Source organism: Saccopteryx bilineata, chromosome X, assembly GCF_036850765.1.
Source record: "Saccopteryx bilineata isolate mSacBil1 chromosome X, mSacBil1_pri_phased_curated, whole genome shotgun sequence".
Lineage (NCBI taxonomy): Eukaryota > Metazoa > Chordata > Mammalia > Chiroptera > Emballonuridae > Saccopteryx > Saccopteryx bilineata.
This window is the reverse complement of record NC_089502.1, coordinates 43772777-43797369: the sequence shown is the minus strand read 5'-3', so window position 1 is coordinate 43797369 and position 24593 is coordinate 43772777. Positions and strand designations below refer to the sequence as shown.

The 24593-nt window shown below is 37.1% G+C and overlaps 1 protein-coding gene across 3 annotated transcripts in view; it reads right to left on the bottom strand.

Moving 5' to 3' along the window:
- RBM41 (RNA binding motif protein 41) overlaps nucleotides 1-24593 on the bottom strand; it is a 62826-nt gene that overhangs the window by 17909 nt on the left and 20324 nt on the right. For all 3 annotated transcript variants that reach the window (XM_066249930.1, XM_066249931.1, XM_066249932.1), the window contains one exon: nucleotides 4103-4506. In XM_066249930.1, the coding sequence (XP_066106027.1) occupies nucleotides 4103-4506 (404 nt within the window). The remainder of the gene's footprint in view (nucleotides 1-4102; nucleotides 4507-24593) is intronic.

Genomic DNA, 24593 nt, shown 5'->3' with positions numbered 1-24593 from the left:
GCACATGCTACAACCTTTGAAATTATCCCATAGTTCTTGGATATTCTGTTCCATTTTTTAAGCCTTTTTTCTCTGTGTTTCAGTTTGGAAAGTTTGTATGACATGTCTTCAATCTTACTGATTTGTTCCTTGGCCATATCCAGTCTACTGATGAGCCTATCAAAGGTATCATCTCTACTACAGTGTGTTTTATTTCTAGCATCTCCTTTTAATTCTTTCTTAGTGTTTCTAGTTCTATTTACATTACCTGTTTTTGCATGTTGTATACTATTTCTAATAGATTCTTTAGCATTTAATCATAATTATTTTAAATTACATATATGTGATCGTTCAAAACCCGAGTCATATCTGACTTTGGTTATAATACCTTTTTTTTCTCTTGAGTCTGTTTTTTCTTTTAGCATGCCTTACAATTTCTTCTATGTTGAAAGCCAGACATGATGTATAACGGAATAAGAACTGAGGTCAATAGGCTGTCAGGTGTCACAGGTTTTAATTTCCGCTAATGTCCTTGTTTTTGTCTCCTATGTTTTCTTTGGGTTTCCCTAAAAACTTCTTAAATAGAGTCTGAACCTTGGGGGGTCTTTCTGTTGTAATCCAGTTATTGTACTGAAGTCTGGTTGATGTGGTGGTAAGGTGTAGGGTTAAGAGAAACATTCTGTAATCCATTAATTAAGCCTCATTCTTTCAGTGTGCCTGTGTTCCCAGCTTGTAAACTTCAGAAGTGTTTCACAGTGGTTTCTCTCTCTCTCTTAAAAGAGACAGGAAGGCTAGAGGGGTCTGAAGTCATATGACTTCTCTACTCTCACAGTGGAGAAGGCTTTGGTAAAGTTGTTTCACTTGCTGGATAGTCTGTTGTTAGGTCAAACCTCTGGGTGTATTTCAAAATGATTATTTTTTTGCTCCCCATGCTAGGTATATATGTATTTTTTTTTTTTTTGTATATTTCTGAAGCTAGAAACGGGGAGAGACAGTCAGACAGACTCCCGCATGCGCCCGACCGGGATCCACCCGGCATGCCCACCAGGGGGCGACGCTCTGCCCACCAGGGGGCAATGCTCTGCCCCTCTGGGGCGTCGCTCTGCAGCGACCAGAGCCACTCTAGCGCCTGGGGCAGAGGCCAAGGAGCCATCCCCAGCGCCCGGGCCATCTTTGCTCCAATGGAGCCTCGGCTGCGGGAGGGGAAGAGAGAGACAGAGAGGAAGGAAGGGGGGGTGGAGAAGCAGATGGGCGCTTCTCCTGTGTGCCCTGGCCGGGAATCGAACCCGGGACTTCTGCATGCCAGGCCGACGCTCTACCACTGAGCCAACCGGCCAGGGCCTATATATGTATTTTTTTCCCTCTTCAGCTTGAGAACTTAAAGCACTTCTGGAGGTATTTATTGACTAATTCCAGAGGCACTATGGCTATTATATATGGTGGTCCTATGAATACTACCTGATTTTTTACTAGCCAGGAACAGATTTTTTTCCTTGGCTTTTCAACTTGAGAACATGCTATGTTTAAACACTGATTTACACTTTGCCTCGAGCAATTTTTCAAAGTTACCACTTAAGTATTCCTATCTGCTTATGGGTCCCGTGGCTTTCTGTTCCTGGTAAATATATCACAGCTGTGGTTCTGTGAAATGGCCTGTCTCTTCAGATTTCAGGGTTGCAGTTTGCTTGTGAATTCAATTCTCTGATGGGTCCAAGGAAAAGTAATTGATTTTTTGTTTGCTTGTCTGTTTTCCTTGTTGTAAGATAGGAGTGATGACTTCTAAGCACTTTATATATTGGAGCTGAAACCGAAAATCTGTAACTAGCTTTTTTCTTTCAACATTATGTTAGTGAGCTGCATCCACACTAATACTTGTGGTTATATTTTATTCATTTTCTCTACTGTATAGTATTCTATTTTATGAATATATCATGCTTTAGCCATTCGCCTGCAGATGAATATGTGTGTTAACAAATGTTACAATGAGCATCCTTATAACATCACCTAATGTGCATGTGTAAGATTCCTCTAGGATAAATACCTAGGAGTGGGATTGCTGATTTATACTGAGCATCTTCCATTTTACTAGATATTGCCATAATGCTCTTGCAAGTGGTTGCACTCATTTATATTCAGTCAGAAGTATATGACAGTTCTTAGTGTTCCATATGTTCACCAATACTTGGCACTGTCATGTCTATGCCAACATCGTGGGCATTAAATGGTATCTCATTATAATTTTATTTTGCATTTTCTTTGATTACTAATGAGACTTCATAAGTTAATTGGCCATTCATATTTTTCTCCTCTGTGAATTGCCTATTCATATCTTCTGACCATTTTTATTACATTATTTGTGTTTTTCTTAGTGATTTGTAGGGAGAGATTTCTTTAAAATGACTCAAAAAGCACAAGCTATCAAGTAAATAGTGATTATATGATTACATTAAAATGAAAGGGTTCTGCTTGATATTAGACATCAGAAGCAATGTTAAAATAATAAGCCACTCACTAGGAGAATACATTTGCTAAATAAGCAGAAAGAGTTTGTATTCAGAATTTAAAATTAATCTCTATAAATAATATGAAAAAACTAAACCAAATAATGGGCAAATGGAACAGGCAAATCACAGAGGGTTCCTGAAAGGCTAATAAATATATAAATATACACAAAATTTCACTGGAAATCAAGAACATGCAAATTAAAATGATGAGATACCTTTAAAATATATCAGACTGGCAAAAATAAAGTCTAATACTATAAAGTCTTGGCAAGAATATGGAAGAGATCTCTGAAACCCTGCTCATGGAGCTGAAGATATACCTGTCTTATATAGCAGAGTAATTTCACTGCTATGTATGTAATCTATAATAGTAATTCTTCAACTACCTCTCAGACCAGCAGCAATAAGCATCTCCTGGGAACCTGTTAGAAATGCAAGTTCTCAGGCCTTATTCCAGACCTCCTGAATACAAAATTTTAGGGGCCAAGCACAGCAATCTGTGTTTTAACAAGCCTACCTGGTGATTCTGGTGCACACTAACATTTGATAATCACTGAAACAAAGCAATATTTTCCCAACTTTTTTCACTAAGAGCTACAAGAAGTGCATTCTGGCCCATACACATCCATACCCCCTTTTCTTACGTACGTGTACACACACTTCTAAAACAAACCCTCCAGGAAACAGTAATTGCTCTTACTCTATAAAATGTCCATTGATATTTTCAATTCTACTCTATTTCCTTTCATTAAAAAATTGCTGATTGCGACCTACTAATTGTACAATAACATTCATTGCAGAAGTCTCTGTAATAGAAAAAATGAAAGAAAATCTTCAGTAGAATGGATAAATTAATACTATATTTCTACAATGGAATACATAGTTCCTTATGGCATTAGAAATTAATTTGAAAAAGATTATGTATATCGAGTTTAAAAAGCAAGATGTACAAAAAAAAAGCAAGTTGTAAAAGAGTATGCAAAGTATGATTTCATCTATATAGTTTTGACTATATAAAACTGTATGTTATTTATTAATATATGGCTATGTAGTAACAATATAAAAATAAAGGTTATTTACAAGTTTAATGAGATACTTAACAGTTTCTCAAGACTTAGAGGCCCTGTGCTTTTACTTTACTCTTAACTACCAGCGACTTAAGTCATATGTCATATGAAAGCCAGGTGCAACATTCTGAAGAGAAACCTCATGTGATAACAGTAAACCCTCCTCGCAACCAGGAAGTCGACTATAACTAATTCCAGAGGCACCATGGTGACCAGACATGGTGGTCCTATGAACACTACCTGGTTTATTACTAGCCTAGGAAATTGGAAGTTACTTTTCTTTCAATTCATGTTTTTAGAGTCTCTTCAAGATTTCTTTAAATTCTAAGGGTAGCTTAGGACCTTCGAAAACCATAAAGAACATCATAGGAAATGTACTACTTACATACTGTGTAGAGAAAGAATAGTCAAGGTCAAGGAAAAACACAAACACTATGTCTACGTCATAATCCTTTGATATAATCAAAGAGAATTTAAAGTATTACTTTACGTAGAGGTAAATTAAAATGAAAACAATCCACGTTTTTTTTCTTTTCTTGATTTAGCCTATACCTTGTTTGGCTCCCCTGGATTATATGAAGAAAACTTAGGAATTTTTCGGATTTCTTCCTCTGACAAACGATTTCTCTGGATCTCATCTTCTGGGACAAATCCTACGTGCTGCGTCAGCTTCTTAGGCCCAGTCCAACACTGCTCAGGTGAATTAGCAATAACTTTTGCCACATGGAGACTGGGACCTTTACCCTGTGCTGCCTGTTCTCCCTTGTCCTGGAGTAATGGCGGGTTCTCAGCTGTGCCACTATCTCCCACTGACGTAGCTGAGACCAGTGAGTGGGAAGCAAAGGGTTCACCTCTCATAAGTTGGAACTCTTCAAGACGTTTTTTCATTATCATCTCTTGATAAAAATTTTCCAGGTTGTTCATGGGATCACCTTTGTTCTTCTTTTGGGGTTCATCTGGATCAAGACAAAGAGATAGGGAAGTTCTACAAAGCCTACCAATACAACCTTTGACAAATTAATAAAAATTAAAGATTGGATCTCAGATACAGAAACTCTGCTGAGACAGGTGTTTACAACCCACAACAAATGACAATAATATACAGCTGCATATTTTAACACAGCACATCTCAAGCAAGGCTGGGACTCTGGGGAGGCGAGTGAGGCACTTGGGGCACAAAATGTAAGGGGGCGCCTGCTCACTCCCTCTCAGGGTCATTCATGTGAGTACATGCATCTAACTCAAAAGGACATTTGAAAAATGTAACCAGCATGACATTATCACACTTCACAAAATTACTAATTCCTTTAATAACACCAAGTTCATGTTGAAATGGCCCTAACTATCTCAAAGATATCTTTTTACACTTGGTTGTTTGAACCAGCCTTTGGCCGCTATATCTCTTAAGTCTCTTTTATTTTAAAATTCTACCCCTTCTTTCCCACCCTCCAACCCATTTTCTCCCTATTCCATTGGTTTATTAGAAGAATCACAACATCTGTTCCCGGAATAAATGAATTTGACTGACTGTTTTTCACTGTACTATTTAACTTGTTTCTCAATCCCCTCCATTTTTTACACACTGGCAGTTAAATCTAGAGCTATTCTCTCTAATACAGTATCCACTGGCCACACAAATCCATTTAAATTAATTTTTTAAATGTCAGTTCCTCAGTTAAATTAGTCACATTTCAAATGCTCAACCACCACCTGTGGCTAGTAAATACCATATTGGGCAGAAAAGATAAAGACCATTTATATCATTATAAAAGTTGCATTGGATAGTACTGATTTAGAGGTCTGATTAGATTCAGGTTCCATATTTTAGGGAAGAATCCTCCATAGATAGATGTGTGCTTCCTACTATATCGTTGGGCACATAATATTTGGTGAGTCCATTTTTTGTGATGTTGAAATTGATCAGTAAATTCAGACGGTATTAGTTGGATCCCTTCATTATAAAGTTTTCCCATGACCTTTCACCTAATGGGTTTTACATCCATTGATGACTAGTACCTAGATCTATTAATCTATTAGGAGTTGTGAAATGAAGCTCCTCTAATTTCATTCTTTCTTTGTATGTATTATCTAGAATTCTAAAATAAACTTACCGTCATCAACTAAGTCTCCCTATATACTACACAATTCCTACAGGAAAGGCAGGATAGATGACTGATTTTTCCATATACCAACTATGAGAGAAATGAATTTGCACCTTAGAAATGTCCAGAGATGGCTAATACTTATATTTGGTATATTGTGAGATCAAGGATTTTCATATATTTGATATGCTTCAATGAAATACAGACATTATTCTTTACTGGTCAAATTATCCTACTTAGGACCAGTAATCTGACTCCTATATTACTTTTCAGTTTTCTGGCACAGCAAGATGTTCCCAGCTCATCTTGCACATTTCGTCACTTAAACCTAGAATACTTCTCCAAGGACTCCTGGCTCCTTTTAATGAGAAATAGTATTTATAAAGTATAATGTGTTGCTAGGTGTGTTCATTGTTACTGAGCTGTCAATACTTCTAGGCATTTTCAGTGAACAAAACCAGAATATTATTTAAAGAGGAAAATAAATCATACTGGTATTTCCGCTTTAAATTGAAGATTATAAGGGCTTTACTCTAATTCCTTGATTCTAGATTTGCCTATCTCTTTTCACATATGCTTAAAATATGGAGTCTCAATATTAACAAAATTACTTATTAGCCTTTCCCTACAATATAGTTATAGAATTCTAAACTGTCAGTAACAATATTAACATGACTATCAACATGAAACTACTAAACAATTATTTATTTGTAGTTACCTTTGTCCTTAAAATAGATCCCATAAGAATGTAAAAATATTATTTTGAAGTCCTTTCAAATAGTTATTTCTTCTGTATTGTTATACTACCAACTTTATTTATAGTTAGGGGCATTTGTTTCAGGTTGTTTATGAATTTTAGGGATTGATGATTTCCCTTTTTGAATTTTAAGTTATGTAAAACATTTACATGGGTAAAGAAAAATTTGTGTTATATAATACCTTCATAGAAATCTCAAATCCTTCTCTGTCCCCTTAATCTCATTCCTTTTCTTCCCCGTAAATAATCATTTTTATTAGGTTTTGGCTTTATGGTTCTCATGATTCTCTTTAGAAAATATAACCAAGTAGGCATACGCATACATATGTGTGTGTGTGTACAGAATGAATTATATATATATATACACACACACACACACACAATTCATTAGTTATACCTCTCCGTTACATCAACAGTAACTTACTATATACTGTTTAGAACCTACTTTTTTGCACTTAACTATACTTGAGATAACTCCATATTAATTTGTAGAGCTCTTTCCCTTTGTTCTGATATCTTCATAATACTCCACTGTGTGGATGTACCATAGTGTATTCAACTAGTCCCTCCTGATGCACACTGGTATTATAGCCAGTGTTTTTGCTATTATGAATAATGCTCTGACAAACAACTTTGTGCATATAGAATTTTGTATTTTTCTAGTGTATCTTTGAAATAGATTCCAAGAGGTGGCTTTGCTGAGACAAAAGTCAAATGTGTATGTATTTTTCCTCCATATTGCTAAATTCTACTTTGTAGAGTTGTACTATTCTGCATTTCCACCAGCAAGGTATAAGAATATATATGGAAGGAATTCTTAAGTCCCCAGAAACACTAACCATTAAAGAAAAATATTGCCCAATATAACTACATTAAAATTAAAAACTTATGCTTATCAAAAATATCATAAAGAGATAGAAAAGCCTTGGAATGGGAAAAAATATTTGCTGCATAAATAACTGATAGAGAACACAACCATTAGGAAAATGGGCAAAGGATTGAAAAGGCACCTCAAAAAAGATAAAATACACATGCCTAATAAATATTATATATAGAAAAGTATTCAACTATGTTAGAATTAAGGGAAATGCTAATTAAGAAAAAATACTAGGCCCTGGGCGGTTGGCTCAGTGGTAGAGCGTTGGCCTGGCGTGCAGAAGTCTCGGGTTCGATTCCCGGCCAGGGCACACAGGAGAAGTGCCCATCTGCTTCTCCACCCCTCCCCCTCTCCTTCCTCTCTGTCTCTCTCTTTCTCTCCCGCAGCCAGGCTCCATTGGAGCAAAGATGGCCCGGGTGCTGGGGATGGCTCTGGTCGCGACAGAGCGACGCCCCGGAGGGGCAGAGCATCGCCCCCTGGTGGGCAGAGCGTCGCCCCTTGGTGGGCGTGCCGGGTGGATCCCGGTCGGGCGCATGCGGGAGTATGTCTGACTGTCTATCCCCATTTCCAGCTTCAGAAAAAACAAAACAAAACTAAATTTGAAACTACCACATTGGCAAAAAATGAAAAAGAATGCCAATACCACATTATCGGTGAGATTGTAAAGCAGATGAAACTCTCATACATTGCCGGTAGGAATGTGTAACTACAGTGCAAACCACTATGACACTATTTATTAATGTTGAACGTGTGCTCATAATAGGATCCCTCAATTCCACTTCTACATATATTCCCTAGAAAAATTTGGGTATATATGCACCAGGGCACAATAATAAGAATGGTTAATTTTCCACTGATTTGAGAGAGAGAGAGTGAGAGAGAGAGAGATATGCATCAACTTATTGTTCCTCTTAGTTGTTCCATTTAGATGTGTACTCATTGGTAGCTTCTAATATGTGCTCTAACCAGAGATTAGATCTGCAACCTAGGCACACCTGGATGATGCTCTAGCTACTTAAGCCACCTGCCTAGGGCAAGAATGGTTAGATCAGTGGTATTTATAGTAGCCTGAAACTAGCAAAAATACAATTGTTCACGCAAGAAGAGCCAGTTATAAAATTGTAGTAAGTTTATATAATGAAATACATTCCAATAAAAGTAAACAAATTTCAGCTCCATATGACCAAGTAGATGAATATCCTTATGTGTTCACTCAAAAGTATTTATTGACTACTATGATCCAGGCATTATTCTAGATTCTTGAGATAAATCAATAAATAAAATAGATATTTCTACCTTCATAGAGCTAATGAATTATATTAGAAGTTTATGAGTGCTTTGAAAAAGAAAAAATACAACAGAGTAAGGAATGATTGGCAGTGCGAAGGACTGTAGCAGTAATGGTGGTTGCAATTTTAATATGGGTTTGGGTAGGTGTCATTGAAAAGGTGACATTTAAGAGAAGACTGAAAGAAAGTGAGTCGCCCAACGTGGGAGTATGTCTTAAAATTTTTAAAAAGTCTGAAATCATACAATGTATTTCTCTGACCACAGTGGAATCACATTAGAGATTCACTACTGGAAGAATTCCGAGAAAACACAAATATATGAAAATTAGACAACACATACACTTTAAAATAACTTATAGGTCAAAAAACTCACAAAGGAAAACTTTAATAAAATATTCTGTACTAAATGAAAATGAAAACACAACATACCAAAATTTATGGATATAGTTAAAAGAGAGCTCAGAAAGAAATTTGTAGCTTTAAACACCTACATCAAAAAAAAAAAAAATTAAGGTTGCCTGACGAGGCGGTGGCACAGTGGACAGAGCATCAGCCTGGGATGCAGAGGACCCAGGTTCAAAACCCCGAGATTGCTGGCTTGAGTGTGGGCTCACCAGCTTGAGTGTGGGGTTGCTGGCTTGACCAAGGGGTCACTCACTCTGCCGTAGCCCCCTGTTCAAGACATATATGAGAAAGCAATTAATGAACAACTAAGGTGCCACAATAAAGAATTGATGCTTCTCATCTCTCTTCCATCCTGTCTGCCTGTCCCTATCTGTCTCTCTCTGTTTCTGTCTCTGTAACAACAACAAAAAACTCCCCACAAAACAACAACAAAAAAAGAATTAAGGATTCAAATCTATAACCTGAGCTTTCAACTTAGGAAACTAAAGAAAGCAAACTAAGCACAATGAAAGCAGAAGGAAGACAATAATAAGGAAGGAAGAAAATAAACCAGTACAACTAAAAATAGAGAATAATTAATGAAACGAAAAACTAGTTCTTTGAAAAGGTTAAGAAAATGGCAAACTCTGAGCTAGACTGATCAAGAAAGTAAGACAGAAGCCCTGGCCGGGTAGCTCAGTTGTTTAGAGTATCATCCATATACGCCAAGGTTGTGGGATCGATCCCCGCCCAGGGCATGTAAATTTTTTTTTTAATTAGAAAAGACAAAAATGACTAAAACAAAGAATTAAAGAAGAGGCATCATTACTGAACTTATAGAAATGGAAACAATTTTAAGGGAATAGTATAAATAACTTTAGGTCAACAAATTAGAAAGCTTAGATGAATAAATTCAAAGATAAAAATTACCAAAGCAGAATCATGAAGAAGGAGAACAGTTGAATAAATCTATAATAAGGAGTTGATTTAGTAATCGACAAAGTGCCCATAAAGAAAAGTCTAGGTCTAGGTGGCTTCACTTGTGAATTCTACAAAATATTTAAAGAAATAATATCAATCCTGCACACTTTCAGAAAATACAGGAGAGAATATTTTCCAACTTACTCTATGAGATCAATATTAGATGGAAACCAAAGCTAAACAAAGACATCACAAGCAAAGAAAACTACAAACCAATATCCCTTATGAATACAGACACAAAAATCTTTAACAAAACATTAGGAAGCCTAATTCAGAAACATAAAGATTATTATACACATACAGGGTGGGGCAAAAGTAGGTTTACAGTTGTTCATACGGAAAATAATACAATAATAAATAATAATACAAGAATAAACTTTTACATACTCACACTTATAAACCTACTTTTGCCCCATCCTGTATAAGTAGGATTTATACCAGTAATTAAATATTGGTTTACCATCTGAAGATCAATCAACATCATGCATTTATAGATTAAGACCTTAAAACCACATGATCAACAAAATAGGTGCAAAAAAGCAATAAACAGAATGCAACACCCACTCATGGTTCAAACAACAACCCTCAATAACTAGAAACAGAAGGGAACATCCTCAATCTGCATGTGGTAGGGCTCTCCCCCCAAAGATGTCTACATCCTAAACCCTGGAATCTGTAAAAATGTTATATTGCAAAAGGGACTCTGAAGATGTAATTAAGATGTAGCTCTTGGGCCTGACCAGGCAGTGGTGCAATGAATAGAGCGTCAGACTGGGATGCGGAAGACCTAGGTTTGAGACCTCGAGGTCGCCAGTTTGAGCACGGGCTCATCTGGTTTGAGCAAAAGCTCACTGGCTTGAGCACAAGGTCGCTGGCTCCAGCAAGGGGTTACTCGGTCTGCTGAAGGCCTGCGGTCAAGGCATATATGAGAAAGCAATCAATGAACTAAGGTGTTGCAACGCGCAACGAAAAACTAATGACTGATGCTTCTCATCTCTCCATTCCTGTCTGTCTGTCCCTGTCTATCCCTCTCTGTGACTCTCTCTCTGTCTCTGAAAAAAAAAAAAGATAGGGATAGGGAGATTATTCTGCATTATATAGACAAGCCAACTATGGTCATAACAGTCCTTTTAAGAAGGAGGCATGAAAGTCAGGGACACAGTAGAAGATATACTGATGGAAGTAGAAGCTGGAATAATGTGAAGAAAGGGCCATGAGCTAATGAATGCTGGCAGATTCAAGAAGCTGGCAAAGGGTCCCCTAGAGAGTTCCAGAAGGAATGCAGCCCTGTGGACAACTTGACTTTAAGACTTCTGACCTCTCGAACCATGAGAAAAGAAATCTGTGTTGCTTTAAGCCACTAAGTTTATGGTAACTAGTTACAGCACTAATAGGAAAGTAATATGCTGCTAAAAATTATATATATATAATTTAAAATATATATATATATATATATATATATATATATATATATATATGGAGGGAGGGGGAGAGAGAGAGAGAGAGAGAGAGAGAGAGAGCCCGCTAAGACTAGGAACAAGGCAAGGATGTCCGCTCTCACCACTTTCATTCAACATTGTTCTAGACAGTGCAAGTAGACAAAAAAGACTTCCAGATTGCAAAGGAAGGGTAAAACAGTCTTTATTCATAGGTGACATGATTGTCTTTTTAGAAAATCCTAAGATATCTACAATAAAACTAAGAGAACTAATAAAAGAGTTTAGTCACAAAATATAAGACTGATATACAATAATCAATTGTATTTCTATATACTTGCATGCAACAATCAGAAAATGAAATAAGAAAAGTTTTATTCACAAGAGCATAAAATGAATAAAACATTTAGAAATTAATAAAAGTGTAATAGTTATAAACTGAAAACTATAAAACATTGCTGAAACAAATTATATAGGATCTAAAGAAACATTCCATGTTCATGGATTAGAATATTCAATATTATTAAAATGTCAATTCTCCCCAAATTGAATTACAAAGTCAACATAATCCTTATCAAATTCCAACAGGCTTTTGTAGAAAAATTGACAGGCTGCTTCTAAAATTTACATGGGAATACAAAAGAACTAGAATAACCAAAACAATTTTGAAACAAAGGAACAAAGTTGAAGAATTTACACTACCCAATTTCAAAACTTACTATAAAGATAATGAGATTCAGAATATAAGGATAGGTATATAGATCAATATAACCAAAATGAATGTCCAGAAATAAACCGTTACCTTTTCAGTCAACTGATTTTCCACAAAGGTGTCAAGACAATTCAATGGGGAAATCATAGGCTTTACAATAAACAGTGCTAGGACAGCTGGATATCCATTTACAAAAATATGAACTTGGACCCTTTATCTAACATACAAAACTTAACTAAAATGGATAATATGTCTAATTGTAAGAGCTAAAGCTATAATCATTCTAGAAGAAAACAAAGGATTATCTTTCTGACCTCGAGTTCAACCAAGATTTCTTAGATATGATACCAAAAGCACAAATCATAAAAGGAACAAATTGATAAATTGAACATCATTAAAATTAGAAACCTCTGTGCTTTAAAAGACACCATTAAGAACACAAAAGGACAAGCTACAGACTGAAAGAGAATATTTATAAATTATATTCCATCCTATAAAGGTCTTATATTCAGAACACACATATAAAGAACTCTTACCACTCAATTATAAGAAAACAAACACTCCAATAGAAACACTGGTAAAATACTTGACTAGAACATTTCATCGAAAAAAACATGAATGGCTAATAAAAAGTGAAAAGGTATTCAAGATTATATGTTAGTAGAGAAATTCAAATTAAAACCACAAGGAGATATCAGCTCATACATACTAAAATGGCTACAATAAAAAGAACAGGCTGTAACAATATTGACAAAGATGCAGAGAAGTAGGAATGTTCATACATTGCTCAAGAGAAAGTAACACAGTAACCACATTGGAGAATAGTTTGGCAGTTCCTCAAAAGATTATATATAGTTACCACATGACCTAGAAATTCAATTCACTCAAGAAAAAAGAAAACATATCCATACAAAAAAAACCTGGACATATTCAGAGTACTGTTCATTATAGCCAAATATTAGAAACAACCAAATTGGAATCAAGTGGTGAAGAGATAAACAAAGTGTTGGTATATCTATAAAATGGAAAACTATTTAGCAGTAAAAAGCAATGAATTGTTGATACATGCTAAAATATTAACAAACCTCAAACACATTATGCTACCTAAAAGAATTCATATTCCAAAGATCACATATCGGAAGATTCCATTTATAAGATATTTCTAGAAACAACCAATTTATAAAGACAGAAGGCTTGGGGTAGATGTGAGAGAGATTACTATAGATAGGCTCAAGAATATTTTGCAGAGTGATGGAGATGTCTTACAATTGAATTGTGGTAATAATTGTGCAATTCAATAAATTAACCAAGACTCACCTAATTGAGCACTTGCAACAGGTGAATTTCATCACATGTAAATTATATACAATAAAGCTGTTTAATAAAAAAAACTATTCAGTCTCAAAAAATATTAGAATGGAAATATAGTAAAAGATATTAAATAATACTTAAATTAATAAAAAAATATATATCATATTCACATCTGAAGACTTAAAGATTCATATTGTAAATATGGTAATTATCCTCAATTAATTTAAATACTCAATGGAATCTTAATCAAAATATTAAGAGAGAGTAACTTGACAAGCTGATTCTAAAATTTCCATGGAAAAACAAAATGCTCAAAGTAGACAAAACACTCTTGAAGAACAAGATAGAATAAATTGTTCTTCTGCTGTACCAGATATAAAAACATTTAAAAAGTTAAATTGTGTGATACTGATTTTGCAATAGCCAAAAATGATAAAAAAAAAACAAAAGAAAGAACCCAGAAAAACATCCACGTTTATATGAACATATAATATGTGACAGAGCTGTCAATAGAATAACAGTGTAGGGGCAACAATTTTAATATATGGCATTGGGATAGAGGAATTATCTATATAAAAAATAAAGTGGAATCCCACTTCATAGCACATATATAAATCAATTCCAGGTGGATTAATGATTTAAATGTGAAAGAAAAAAACCATAAAGCTTTTAGAGAAAGAACAGTATCTTCCTGAGCTCCTGTAGGAAAGACTTTATTAATCAAACTACAAAAAGCACTTAGAAAGAAAAAAATTAATACATTTGTGACATAAAGATTAAGAACTTCTATTCTTCAAAAGGCACATTGGAGGCAGTGAAATGATTAGCCACACTAAGGGAATAGACATTTTCAACACATATAACCAGCAAAGAGAAAGTATCCACAATAATAAAGAACTTGTACAAATTTATAAGAAATGCATGTAAGATTAGAGATGAAATTTGAAGGCAGAATAGTCAGGACATAAAACCACAACACTTTCCGAGCTGCCTCTTCTCTGTAGCAATCACTGCGATCTGCCACATCCCAGAGCTCTGGCGCTGAGCTACTGTGTTGATCCTTGCCTAAGTGACCTCTGAACCAAGACTGCATCTGGGCACAGATACAAGCAGATGGAAAGACATTCAGGCAGGAAACAGATATTTCCACATTTGCTAATTGGGAAAAGAATTAAATAGCCATTTCATAAAGGAGGCTTCCCAAATGGTCAATAAATGTGTGAGAATATTTCCAACCACATTAGATACCAAGAAAATGAAATTAAAACCACAATGAAACAAACAACATAGACTTGGACTCCTTTAATATTAATGTCCTGAAAGACAGACAAACAGACACACACTGACCGGGGAATTGTTCTAAAGCAAACTAAATGCAATGTGTAATCCCTGGTTGCATCCAAGATGTAAAACTGAGAAATATAATTACAAACTATATTTTAGATAATATTAGTGTAACAACATTAAATACCTTATGTGTGATCATAATACTGTGATTATATAAAAGAATGTCCATATTCTTAAGAATACTAGAGTGTATAGGAACAAACCTCTTAATATTTAGCAATAAACCAACTACACACATAGATGTATTCTTATGTAGAGGGAGAGTTAAAGCAAACGTGGACAAATGCCAACAGTTGGTAAATGTAGATGAAGGATGTGGGTGTGCTATTCTTTGAATTTTTCTCCATGTTTGAAATTTTTCAAAATAGAAGGTTGAGGAAAATAGCACTTTCCACAAAAAATTAAGACTAGAACAACCATATGACTCAGCAATCCCTCTGCTGGGTATCTACCCAAAATACTAAAAACATTGGTGCGTAAAGACACATGCACCACCTTGTTCACTGCAGTATTATTCACAGTGGCCAAGACATGGAAACAACCAAAGTGTCCCTCAATAGAGGATTGGATAAAGAAGATGTGGTACAAATACACACACACACACACACAATGGAATACTGCTCAGCCACAAGAAGTGATGACGTATTGCCGCTTACGACAACATGGATGGACCCTGAGAACATGGTACTGAGTGAAATAAGTAAATGAGAAAAAGCTAAGAACTGTATGATTTCACACATAGGTTAGATATAAAACTGAGATTCATGGACATAGATAAAAGTGAAGTAGTTACCCAGGGGAGGGAGATGTGGGGGAGGTGATTAGAGGGACAAATATACGGTGAAGGAAAATGATTTGACTTTGGGTGATGGGTGCACAATACAATCAACAGTTCAAATGCTATAGAAATACTTACCTATGTACTCTGATTATCAATGTCACCCCATTAAATTTTAACTTTTTAAATAAAATTTATAAAAAGAAGTAAAAGGGAAAAAAGAATACAATAAAACACAAGTAAAGACACATTAGACTGGAGTCTGACAATATCCAGTGTAGACAAGGATATGGAACAATATGAACATTGATACAAGATCGGTGGGATTTTAACCTGGGACAATCCCTTCACAAAAGGGTTAACAACTATTAAAGATGAAAATGTGTGAAGTCTTCAGCCCTCAATTCCACTCCTAGGTATCTATGGTGAGACATTCCTGCACGTGTTCCAGGATACACATATGAGAATGATCACAGTAGCAGGACTGACACTTTCAGCTCACTAAAAGGAAACAACCTATATTTCCAACTACAGTAGAATAGGTAAGTATGTTCATATAAAGGAACACTATACTGCAGAGAAAATAAATGAACTATGGTTACACATTGCAATATGGATGAATCTCACAAATATAATATTAAGTAGAAAAGAAAGACCTGGCAGAACACATATAGTACAATTCATTGATATAACACTTAAAAACAGGCAAAACTGGCCTGACCTGCGGTGGCGCGGTGAATAGAACGTGGACCTGGAACACTGAGGTCGCTGGTTTGAAACCCTGGGCTTGCCTGGTCAGGGCACGTATGGGAGTTGATGCTTCCTGCTCCTCCCCCCTTCTCTCTTTCTCTCCCCTCTCTAAAATGAATAAATGAAGTCTTAAAAAAAACAACAACAGGCAAAACCAAACACTGTCTAGTGTTTTCCCTATGGGAGGAAGAAATATAAAGAAAAACATTATTTTCACAAGACAGGACAGCGGTTATTTCTGGTAGGCAGGGGGTTGTGACTTCTGCAGGGCATACAGACTTTTGGAGTATTGGAAATATTTTACTTCTTGATCTAACTGAACACAAGTTTTACTCTTTAGCATGTTCCATTTCATTAAAAATATTGTTTTTTACAAAGGATGAAGAAGTAAGGGAAGGGAGATCAGCGAGTATACTGGGTTGAACAGTAGTATCCCCCACAATTCATTTCCACATGGAATGTAACCTTATTTGGAAATAAGGTATTTACAGATACCATTAGTTAAGATAAGGTCATACTGGATTAGAGTGGGCCTTAAATCCAATAACTGCTGTTTATTTAAAACTACATGAAGACATAGAGACATGGACACACAGGGAGAATGTCAAGTGATAACGGAAGAAGAGACTGGAGTCGTCATGCATTTACAAGCCAAGGACTGCCAGCAACCGTTAGAAGCTAGGACAGAGGCACGGAAGCAATTCCCTTCAGACCCTGCAGAAGGACCCAACCTTGCCAACACCCTGATTTGAACTTCTAGCCTCCATCACTGGGAGAGAAGTTTGGTTTTAAACCATCCTGTTTGTGGTACCTTGTTAAAGCAGCCCTAGTAAAGTAATACAGACTGTTTACTGAGAAACGGGGTGCCGCTGTACCAAATAACTGAAGATGAGGAAGTGGTTTTGGAATTGGGTAATGGATAGAAGCTGAAAAATTTTCTGAGTGGCTTGACAACAGAAGAATGGTTGGTTGCCTTGAAGAGACTTGGTAGAAATATGGATGTTAATAGCAGTTCTGGTGAGTGCTGAGAAGGAAGTAGACAGGACAGGAGAGAAAGCTTCTGTCATCTTAGAGAATGCATATATCACCACAGACAGAATGCTGCTAGCAAGATGAACATTAAAACTGAACATGTTATTGGACACTGGAAGAAAGGCGATCGTTTTCAGAAAATGGCAGAAACTTGGCTGGACTGAGTTTTGCTATTGGATGGAGAGTATAACTTATAATAAGTGATACATCTGGATATTCAGCAGAAGGGATTTACAAGAAAAGTGTGGAAGATGTAGCCTGGTTTCTCCTTGATGCTTATAACAAAATGAGAGAATAAAGAGAGAAATTGAGAAAGGATCTGCTGAAAAAAAAGGAACCAGCACTTGGCGGTCTGGAGATTTCTCAGCCTATCTAAGGGAATGTGCTCTGGAAACAGGGCCAGGAGTGTGGCTGGACAAACCGCCACTGAAAAGATTAGGTATGTGACTCATGGGTCCAATTTGCCATCTCAGCAGAAGCCAGAAATAGAGAGAGAAAGGGCTATCCAGAAAGGATCTGTGGGAAACACTCAAATCTAATGGTTTGAATCTCTTGACATACGTGACACTGACAAGGTTTTAAGAATTTTATATGAGCAGAAACAGGGCCAGCCTGGTATGAAAGTGACAGCGACGGACAGAATGAAGGAAGGATGACTCTGAGGGCAAAGCCACAGATGCAAAAAACTATAAGATGCGAGGCTAAGAAGGAGGGTATTCCAGGGCGCTCGAGAGTGAGGCTGCCCCTGGGGCTGGCGGACAGAACACTGAGCCCGGAGCATGTTTCTTAGGCCCTGAAACCTAATGGAATTTGCTGTGCTGGCCTGCTAAATGGCCTTAGTTTAGACCACTAACCTTACCTTTATTACTTCCTATTTTGCCATTTCAGAATGGAGGTACCTATTCTATGCCAGTCTCACCACTGTGTTTTGGAAACGGTTATCTTATCTAGTTACACAGGTCTCTGGACAGAGAGGGATTTTTCCTTAGGATGGAACACACTCAGATCCTCACAGATAGAGACTTGGGACTTTATGAGATGATATTTAGATGAGACTTGGAACTTAGATTTGATGGTGGCATAGGTTAAGACTTCTAGGGATGTTGTGAGGGGGTGAATGTGTTTTGCATGTGAGATAGATACAAACCGTTGGAGTTCAGAGGGAGACTTGTACTGGGTTGAATAGCATACCCTCAAAATTCATATCCATTCAGACTGAACAGGTGGTGGTGCAGTGGACTGAGCATCAGCCTGGGATGCTGAGGACCCAGGTTCAAAACCCAAAGATCACCAGCTTGAGAGCAGGCTCATCTGGCTTGAGTGTGGAGTTGCTGGCTTGAGCACGAGGTTGCTGACGAATGTGGGATCACAGACATGGCCCCATCATCACTGGCTCGAAGCCCAAGGTTGCTGGCTTGAGCAAGGGGTCACTTGGTCTGCTGTGCCCCCCCAGTCAAGGCACATATGAAAAAGCAATCAATGAACAACTAAGGTGCCGCAACAAGAATTGATGCTTCTCATAGCTCTCCCTCCCTCTCTCTCCTTAAAAAAAAAAAAAAAAAAAATCATATCCATCCAAAGCCTCATAATATGACTTTATAAGGTCTTTGCAGATGTAATTAGTTACTATGAGGTCATATGGGATTAGGGTAGGCCCTAAATTCAAGACTAGTATCCTTATAAGGCCATTTCGAGACACAGACCCACAAGAAGACTGCCACAGGATGACAAAGACAGAGACTGGAATGATGTAACTACGATACCAAGAAATGCTGGCAACAACTAGAAGCCTATAGAGACAAGGAATGATCTTCTAAAGCTTCCAAAAAGACCGTGGCTCTGCCAACACCTTGATTTCAGATTTTTAACCATTGTGAGAAGATAAACTTCTGTTGTTCTAAGCCACTAGATTTCTAGTAATTTGTTATGGCAGCTCTGGAAAAATAATACAGTGACTATAAAAAACTCGTCCAAGAAATTCTACTGTAGAGAGAGGAAAAAAACTATTGATACACACCATATGAATGAATCTAAAAAAGATTATGGGGCGTTAAGGAAGCCTTACACAAAGAATAAATAGTGTATGGTTTCAGTCATTTAAGTTTTAAAATAGACAAAACTAATCTACAGTCAAAAAAATTAAAACACTGGTTGTTTCTGGAAGGGAATTACTGAGAAGTATAATGGAACTTTCTGGGGTGATAGAAATCTGCTTTGTGTTGACAGGGGTTAGGTTACAAAGATGGAGTAAAGAGCTGGGATGGATCAATGATTTGCATATCTCCTCCCAACTCCATGTTCAATGATAACATCGGTAGCTTGACATCAGCCACAAAAAAGTATGTAAACCACAGAAATTGGCATACAAATCAAGAGACTTTTTCTCTCTGAAGAGCTGGGTGTTAAACATTTACCAACACATCACTACAAAGTTGTAGACATTGGTCAAAAGACAGCAAATAGGCCCTGGCCAGTTGGCTCAAAGGTAGAGCATCAACCCAGCATGTGGATGTCCTGGGTTCAATTCCTGGTCAGAGCACACAGGAGAAGTGACCACCTGCTTCTCCATCCCTTTCTCCCTCCCCTCTCTCTTCTCTTCCCACAGCCATAGCTCCATTAGTTCAAGCACATCGCCCTAGGTGCTGAGGATGGCTCTATGGAGCCTCTGCCTCAGGTGGTAAAAATAGCTCAGCTGCCAGCATGGCCCCAGATGGGCAGAGAGAGCATTGGCCCCAGAAGAGGGTTGCTGGGTGTACCCCGTTTGGGGTGTGTGCAGGAGTCTGTCTCTCTATCTCCCCTCTTCTCACATGGAAAAAAAGAAGAAAAAAAGACAAGAAATAAACACTTAAGATTTATGCATTTTGTTGCAAACAAATTTTTTTAAAAATGTAAAATGCTTAATTTTAACTAACAATATGCATATTGAAGTTATTTAGAGGGAACATATATTTCCACTATTTTAAATATATTAATAAAATAAGAGACTGATAGAGGAAAAGACAGATATGTGATAAAGTAAAATATTAATGGTAGAATCTAGTCAGTGGTATAAGATGTTTGTGATAAAACTCTCAGCTTCTCTGTGTCTTTGAAAATTTTCATTAAATATTCGAAAAAAACATTTCCCCATGTGGTTATCAAAAATATTAACATATGTACTTAATTCTATCTTCTTTAAAAGGGCTTCAAGTTTTACATTTCATTTTTAAAACCAATTGTTACTTAATAGTATACAGTAATGGGAGAGAATTTAAATGTATTATTTGCTCAGGTAGCTATAACAATTGAAGAGCATTTTTAAATATAACTTATTTTTTATTTATTTTTATTGACTGACTGATTTTTAGCAAGAGAGGAAGAGAGTGAGAAAGGGAGTCAGGAACATCGAGCTGTTTCTGTATGTGCCTGACTGGGATTAAACCTGCCACCTCTGCACTTCGGGATGATGCTCTAACAAACCGAACCATCTATAGCTAGGCCTGATAAACATCATTTTTAAAAGATAGCTCATGGTAGAAATATGTACACCATGGAACCTGGCAAATAATACAAATCACATTAAAATCTTGAAAAGGTAACTGATTGAGGTGCCAGTGGGAGAGAAGAGGAATGGGATCCAGCATAAAGGTATAAAGAAGGCAATTAGTTGGATTGATTCAGAGTTGATGTTTTGCTGGGTGGCTATGATTCATAGGCAAGAAAGCAAGGATAATGATTCATTGGCAAGAACATGGGTAAATAATGGGTGGTAGCAGCGTCTAAGTGAGACGTGGGAAGGAAAAGGAGACAAGCAGGGAATGGCCTATTGGGAGAAAAGAAAAAGGTTAAGGAATTGGAGACTTGAGTAGAATTGAAGAAATTGTATAATGGTGTTAAGAGAGTTCTGAGAGCCAGGATTAGAAAAAGGTTGCGGTCACATTAATATATTGGAGTTTAGGATTTCAGAGGATGTATATTTCTAGAGATAATATACCGGTACATTATTTTCCCACTAATTTAAGGTTAGAAACAACAGTAAATGTGTTACCACCCAAAAATAACTATCTCAAGATATAGTAAAATCACATTTAACCAACCAAAATACTTTACAAATCACATATACAAGTGCCATGACCAGTATCACAGATTTACACATAAGAACAGACCCAGATTTAAGTTCTAGCATGGCCACTTAATAACTAGCTTTTAGAATGTTATTTATCCCCTCAGAAGCTTAATTTTGTTATCTGTAAAATAGGTATAATACTACTACTATCTTGTCAGGCTATTGTAAGGTTTAAATAAGTTAATGTGCAAAATGCTTAGCACAAGGACTGGCACAAATAAGCCCTCAAAAACTATTAGCTATTAGGACTTCTGTTTCTGAGTAAGATGAAGTCAGCGCACTGTGCCCTGTGTATACTCTCACCGAATACATGATAAAACCTAGAGACAATGTGTGGAGTATGCTAAGACCATGAAAACTACTTAGTAGCAGGTAAAATAGGTAAAAGCCCAGAATTTGAAATCACAAAGAACCCAAGCCCAGACACAGTATAATCAGACTGCTATAAAGTAAACAGAAAGAGTAAAAGGAAAAAATTTAATTGGAAAATAATAGTCTTTTCAACTAAAGGTGTCAGGACAATTGGACATCCAAATGCAGAAATTAATGTAACCCAAATCTCACACCATACATATCATGCAGAAAATGAAAGTGGTTCATAGAACTAAATGTATGAGCTAAAAGTATAAACCTGCTTAGAAGACATATGAGAAAAATCTTTCTGATCTTGAGTTAGAAAGAAATCTTTGTTAACAGGCCAAAAGCAGAAATCATAAAATAAATTAGAAATTTAGAAGACTTCATCAAAATCACAAAACTTTCAAGCTTCAAAAGATGCCATCAAAAGAGGTGACATCAGGGAAAATGGCAGGGCAAGGACCTCCCAAATTCTCTTCTCCATAAAAGCAATGATAATACTGGCAGAAACAAGCAGAATCAATGTTTTCAGAACTCTGGAACTTATTATCCAAAGGCTAGCAGCAACCTGGGGAACATTTACTCAAGAACATTTATTACTGAGCTGAATCTCAGTAAGAACAGTAAGATTTGTGGCATTTCAACGTGTCCTTTCTCCCCCTTTTCTCTCAGGTTTGTGGTAACCTTGAAAACCAACCACCCCAAATCCCAGTGAAAAGCAGCAGCATGGCAGACACTGAAGAAGGAAGAACAGGGTTGAAGCTCCCTCAATGTACTATTCTCAGAGTTTTCATTTCTTCACCTGTCAAATGACTCCAGAGGCAATGCTGTTCGTTTTTGTTTTTTAAATTATTATTACTAAGTGAGAGGCGGGGAGGCAGAGAGATTCTCGCATGTGCCCCAACCAGGATCCATCTGGCAAGGTCCCTACCTGGCAATGCTCTGCCCATCTGGGGCCATGCTTGAACTGAGGCACTTCAGCACCTGAGACGAGGCCATGGAGCCATCCTCAGTACCCAGGGCCACTTGAACCAATCTTGAGCCATGGCTGTGGGAAGGGAAGAGGGAGAGAGGGAGAGAAGGAGGAAGGGACAGAGGGAGGGAGAGAGGGAGGAAGGGAGAGAAAGAGGGAGGGAGAGAAGGGGAGAGGGAGGGATGGAAAAGCAGATGGTTGCTTCTCCTATGTGCCCTAACCAGGAATTGAACCCAGCTCTTCCACACAGTGGGTGACGCTCTACCACTGAGTCAATCGGCCAGGGCGAGGCAATGCTGTTTTTATCTGACCTGACTTAAAGCTCACCCAATGCCAACAGCCTTTCCCCCACAACTTTTGTCAAAAACAATCAGTGGCAGTTGAATTTTACAGCTATCTGAGGTGGCAAAGTTGGGGCAAACAATAGGTTAACCAAAAAGCTGAAAAAGAAATCCTGGAAAATTAAATATCCTTAGGGAGCTCTGAAAACCTCCAATATTATTTCTAGGAAACTAGAAGGCCACACACATGCATAACAGGGCTGTCCACATGGCCAGAGCTTTGTGAGTTCTCAGGAAAGACCTGAAAAAGCCCTAAGCTCTCACTCCTCACTAATCTTGAGTCTCTGAGCAAACAGGAAGTGAAGGCTAAGATGAAATTGTAAACTGGCTGGCTGACTGTTGAAGATATCCTCAGCTTGCACACAAAATCTCTCAGTCCTGGGAAAGCCTTCAGTCATAGGACAAGTACTAGTTCTAAACATAATTAAAACATTGTGTTACATTAAAGAAGGGCACATATTACAGTATATGATTCCATTTATATGAAATGTTCAGAATAGGCAAATCCATAAGGACAGATAGTAGATCAGTGGCTGTCCAGGTTGGGAGAGGAAACAGGGACTGAGAACCATCTCTGGGGTGGTAGAAGTGTCCTAAAACTGGATTGTGGGGATGGTTGACTAACCCTGTACATTTACTACAAATCGCTGAATTGTACCTTTAAAATGAGTGAGCTTTATGGTATGTAAATGATAACTCAATAAAGAAGTGAGAAAAAATGACCCAGCTACATTGTATAAGAAACTTACTTCTCTTTTGGAAACTTACTTTTATTAAAATACAAAACCCACTTTCAAATATAATAATATAGATAGGATAAAAGTAAAAACGGAGAGAAAATAATTCTGAATGTTAAGTAAGGACCTAGGAAAATCTGCTGCTCCATAAAAGCAAAACAAACACTTGCAAAAATTGTCAAAATCAAACTTCTGATAAATCTGGATATTACGTAAAGGCCTGCGACAACATGAGGAACAGTTAATCAACGGAAAAAACAGCTGAATCTTGGTAAGAATATGAAGATTTGTTGGATTTCAACTTTCCGTAATTTCCATAATCTCCAGCTTTGCAGTAGCTTTGTAAACCAATAATTCACAACTATGGCAGTTGCAAAAAAAAAAACCCCAAAAAACAAGAAAAACAAGCAAACAGAAAAACAAAGACCAGACTAACCAATGCTAGAGGACACAGAGCAGTTCTGGAGCTTCCTGAAGCCCCATCCTGAGAGAAAGGTCAATGTCTGACCTGCCTAGCACGTCAGTGCAAAGCTATATTCTGAGGGTTTGTTTTTGACTTGCTTCATAAATCACTCTATGATAACATCCCATCCCTAGAGCATCTGTCAAATCCAAGCAATGGGGATTGCTTAGAATTGCAGCTGCTTGAGACGGCATTACTTGTTGTGGCTAACAAGCATCTGACAAAAAACTTAAAGGAAACATAGGCGATGAGCATCATACTTTCTCATTTCAAAAAATACTATAAAGATGCAGCAATTAAAACAGATGACT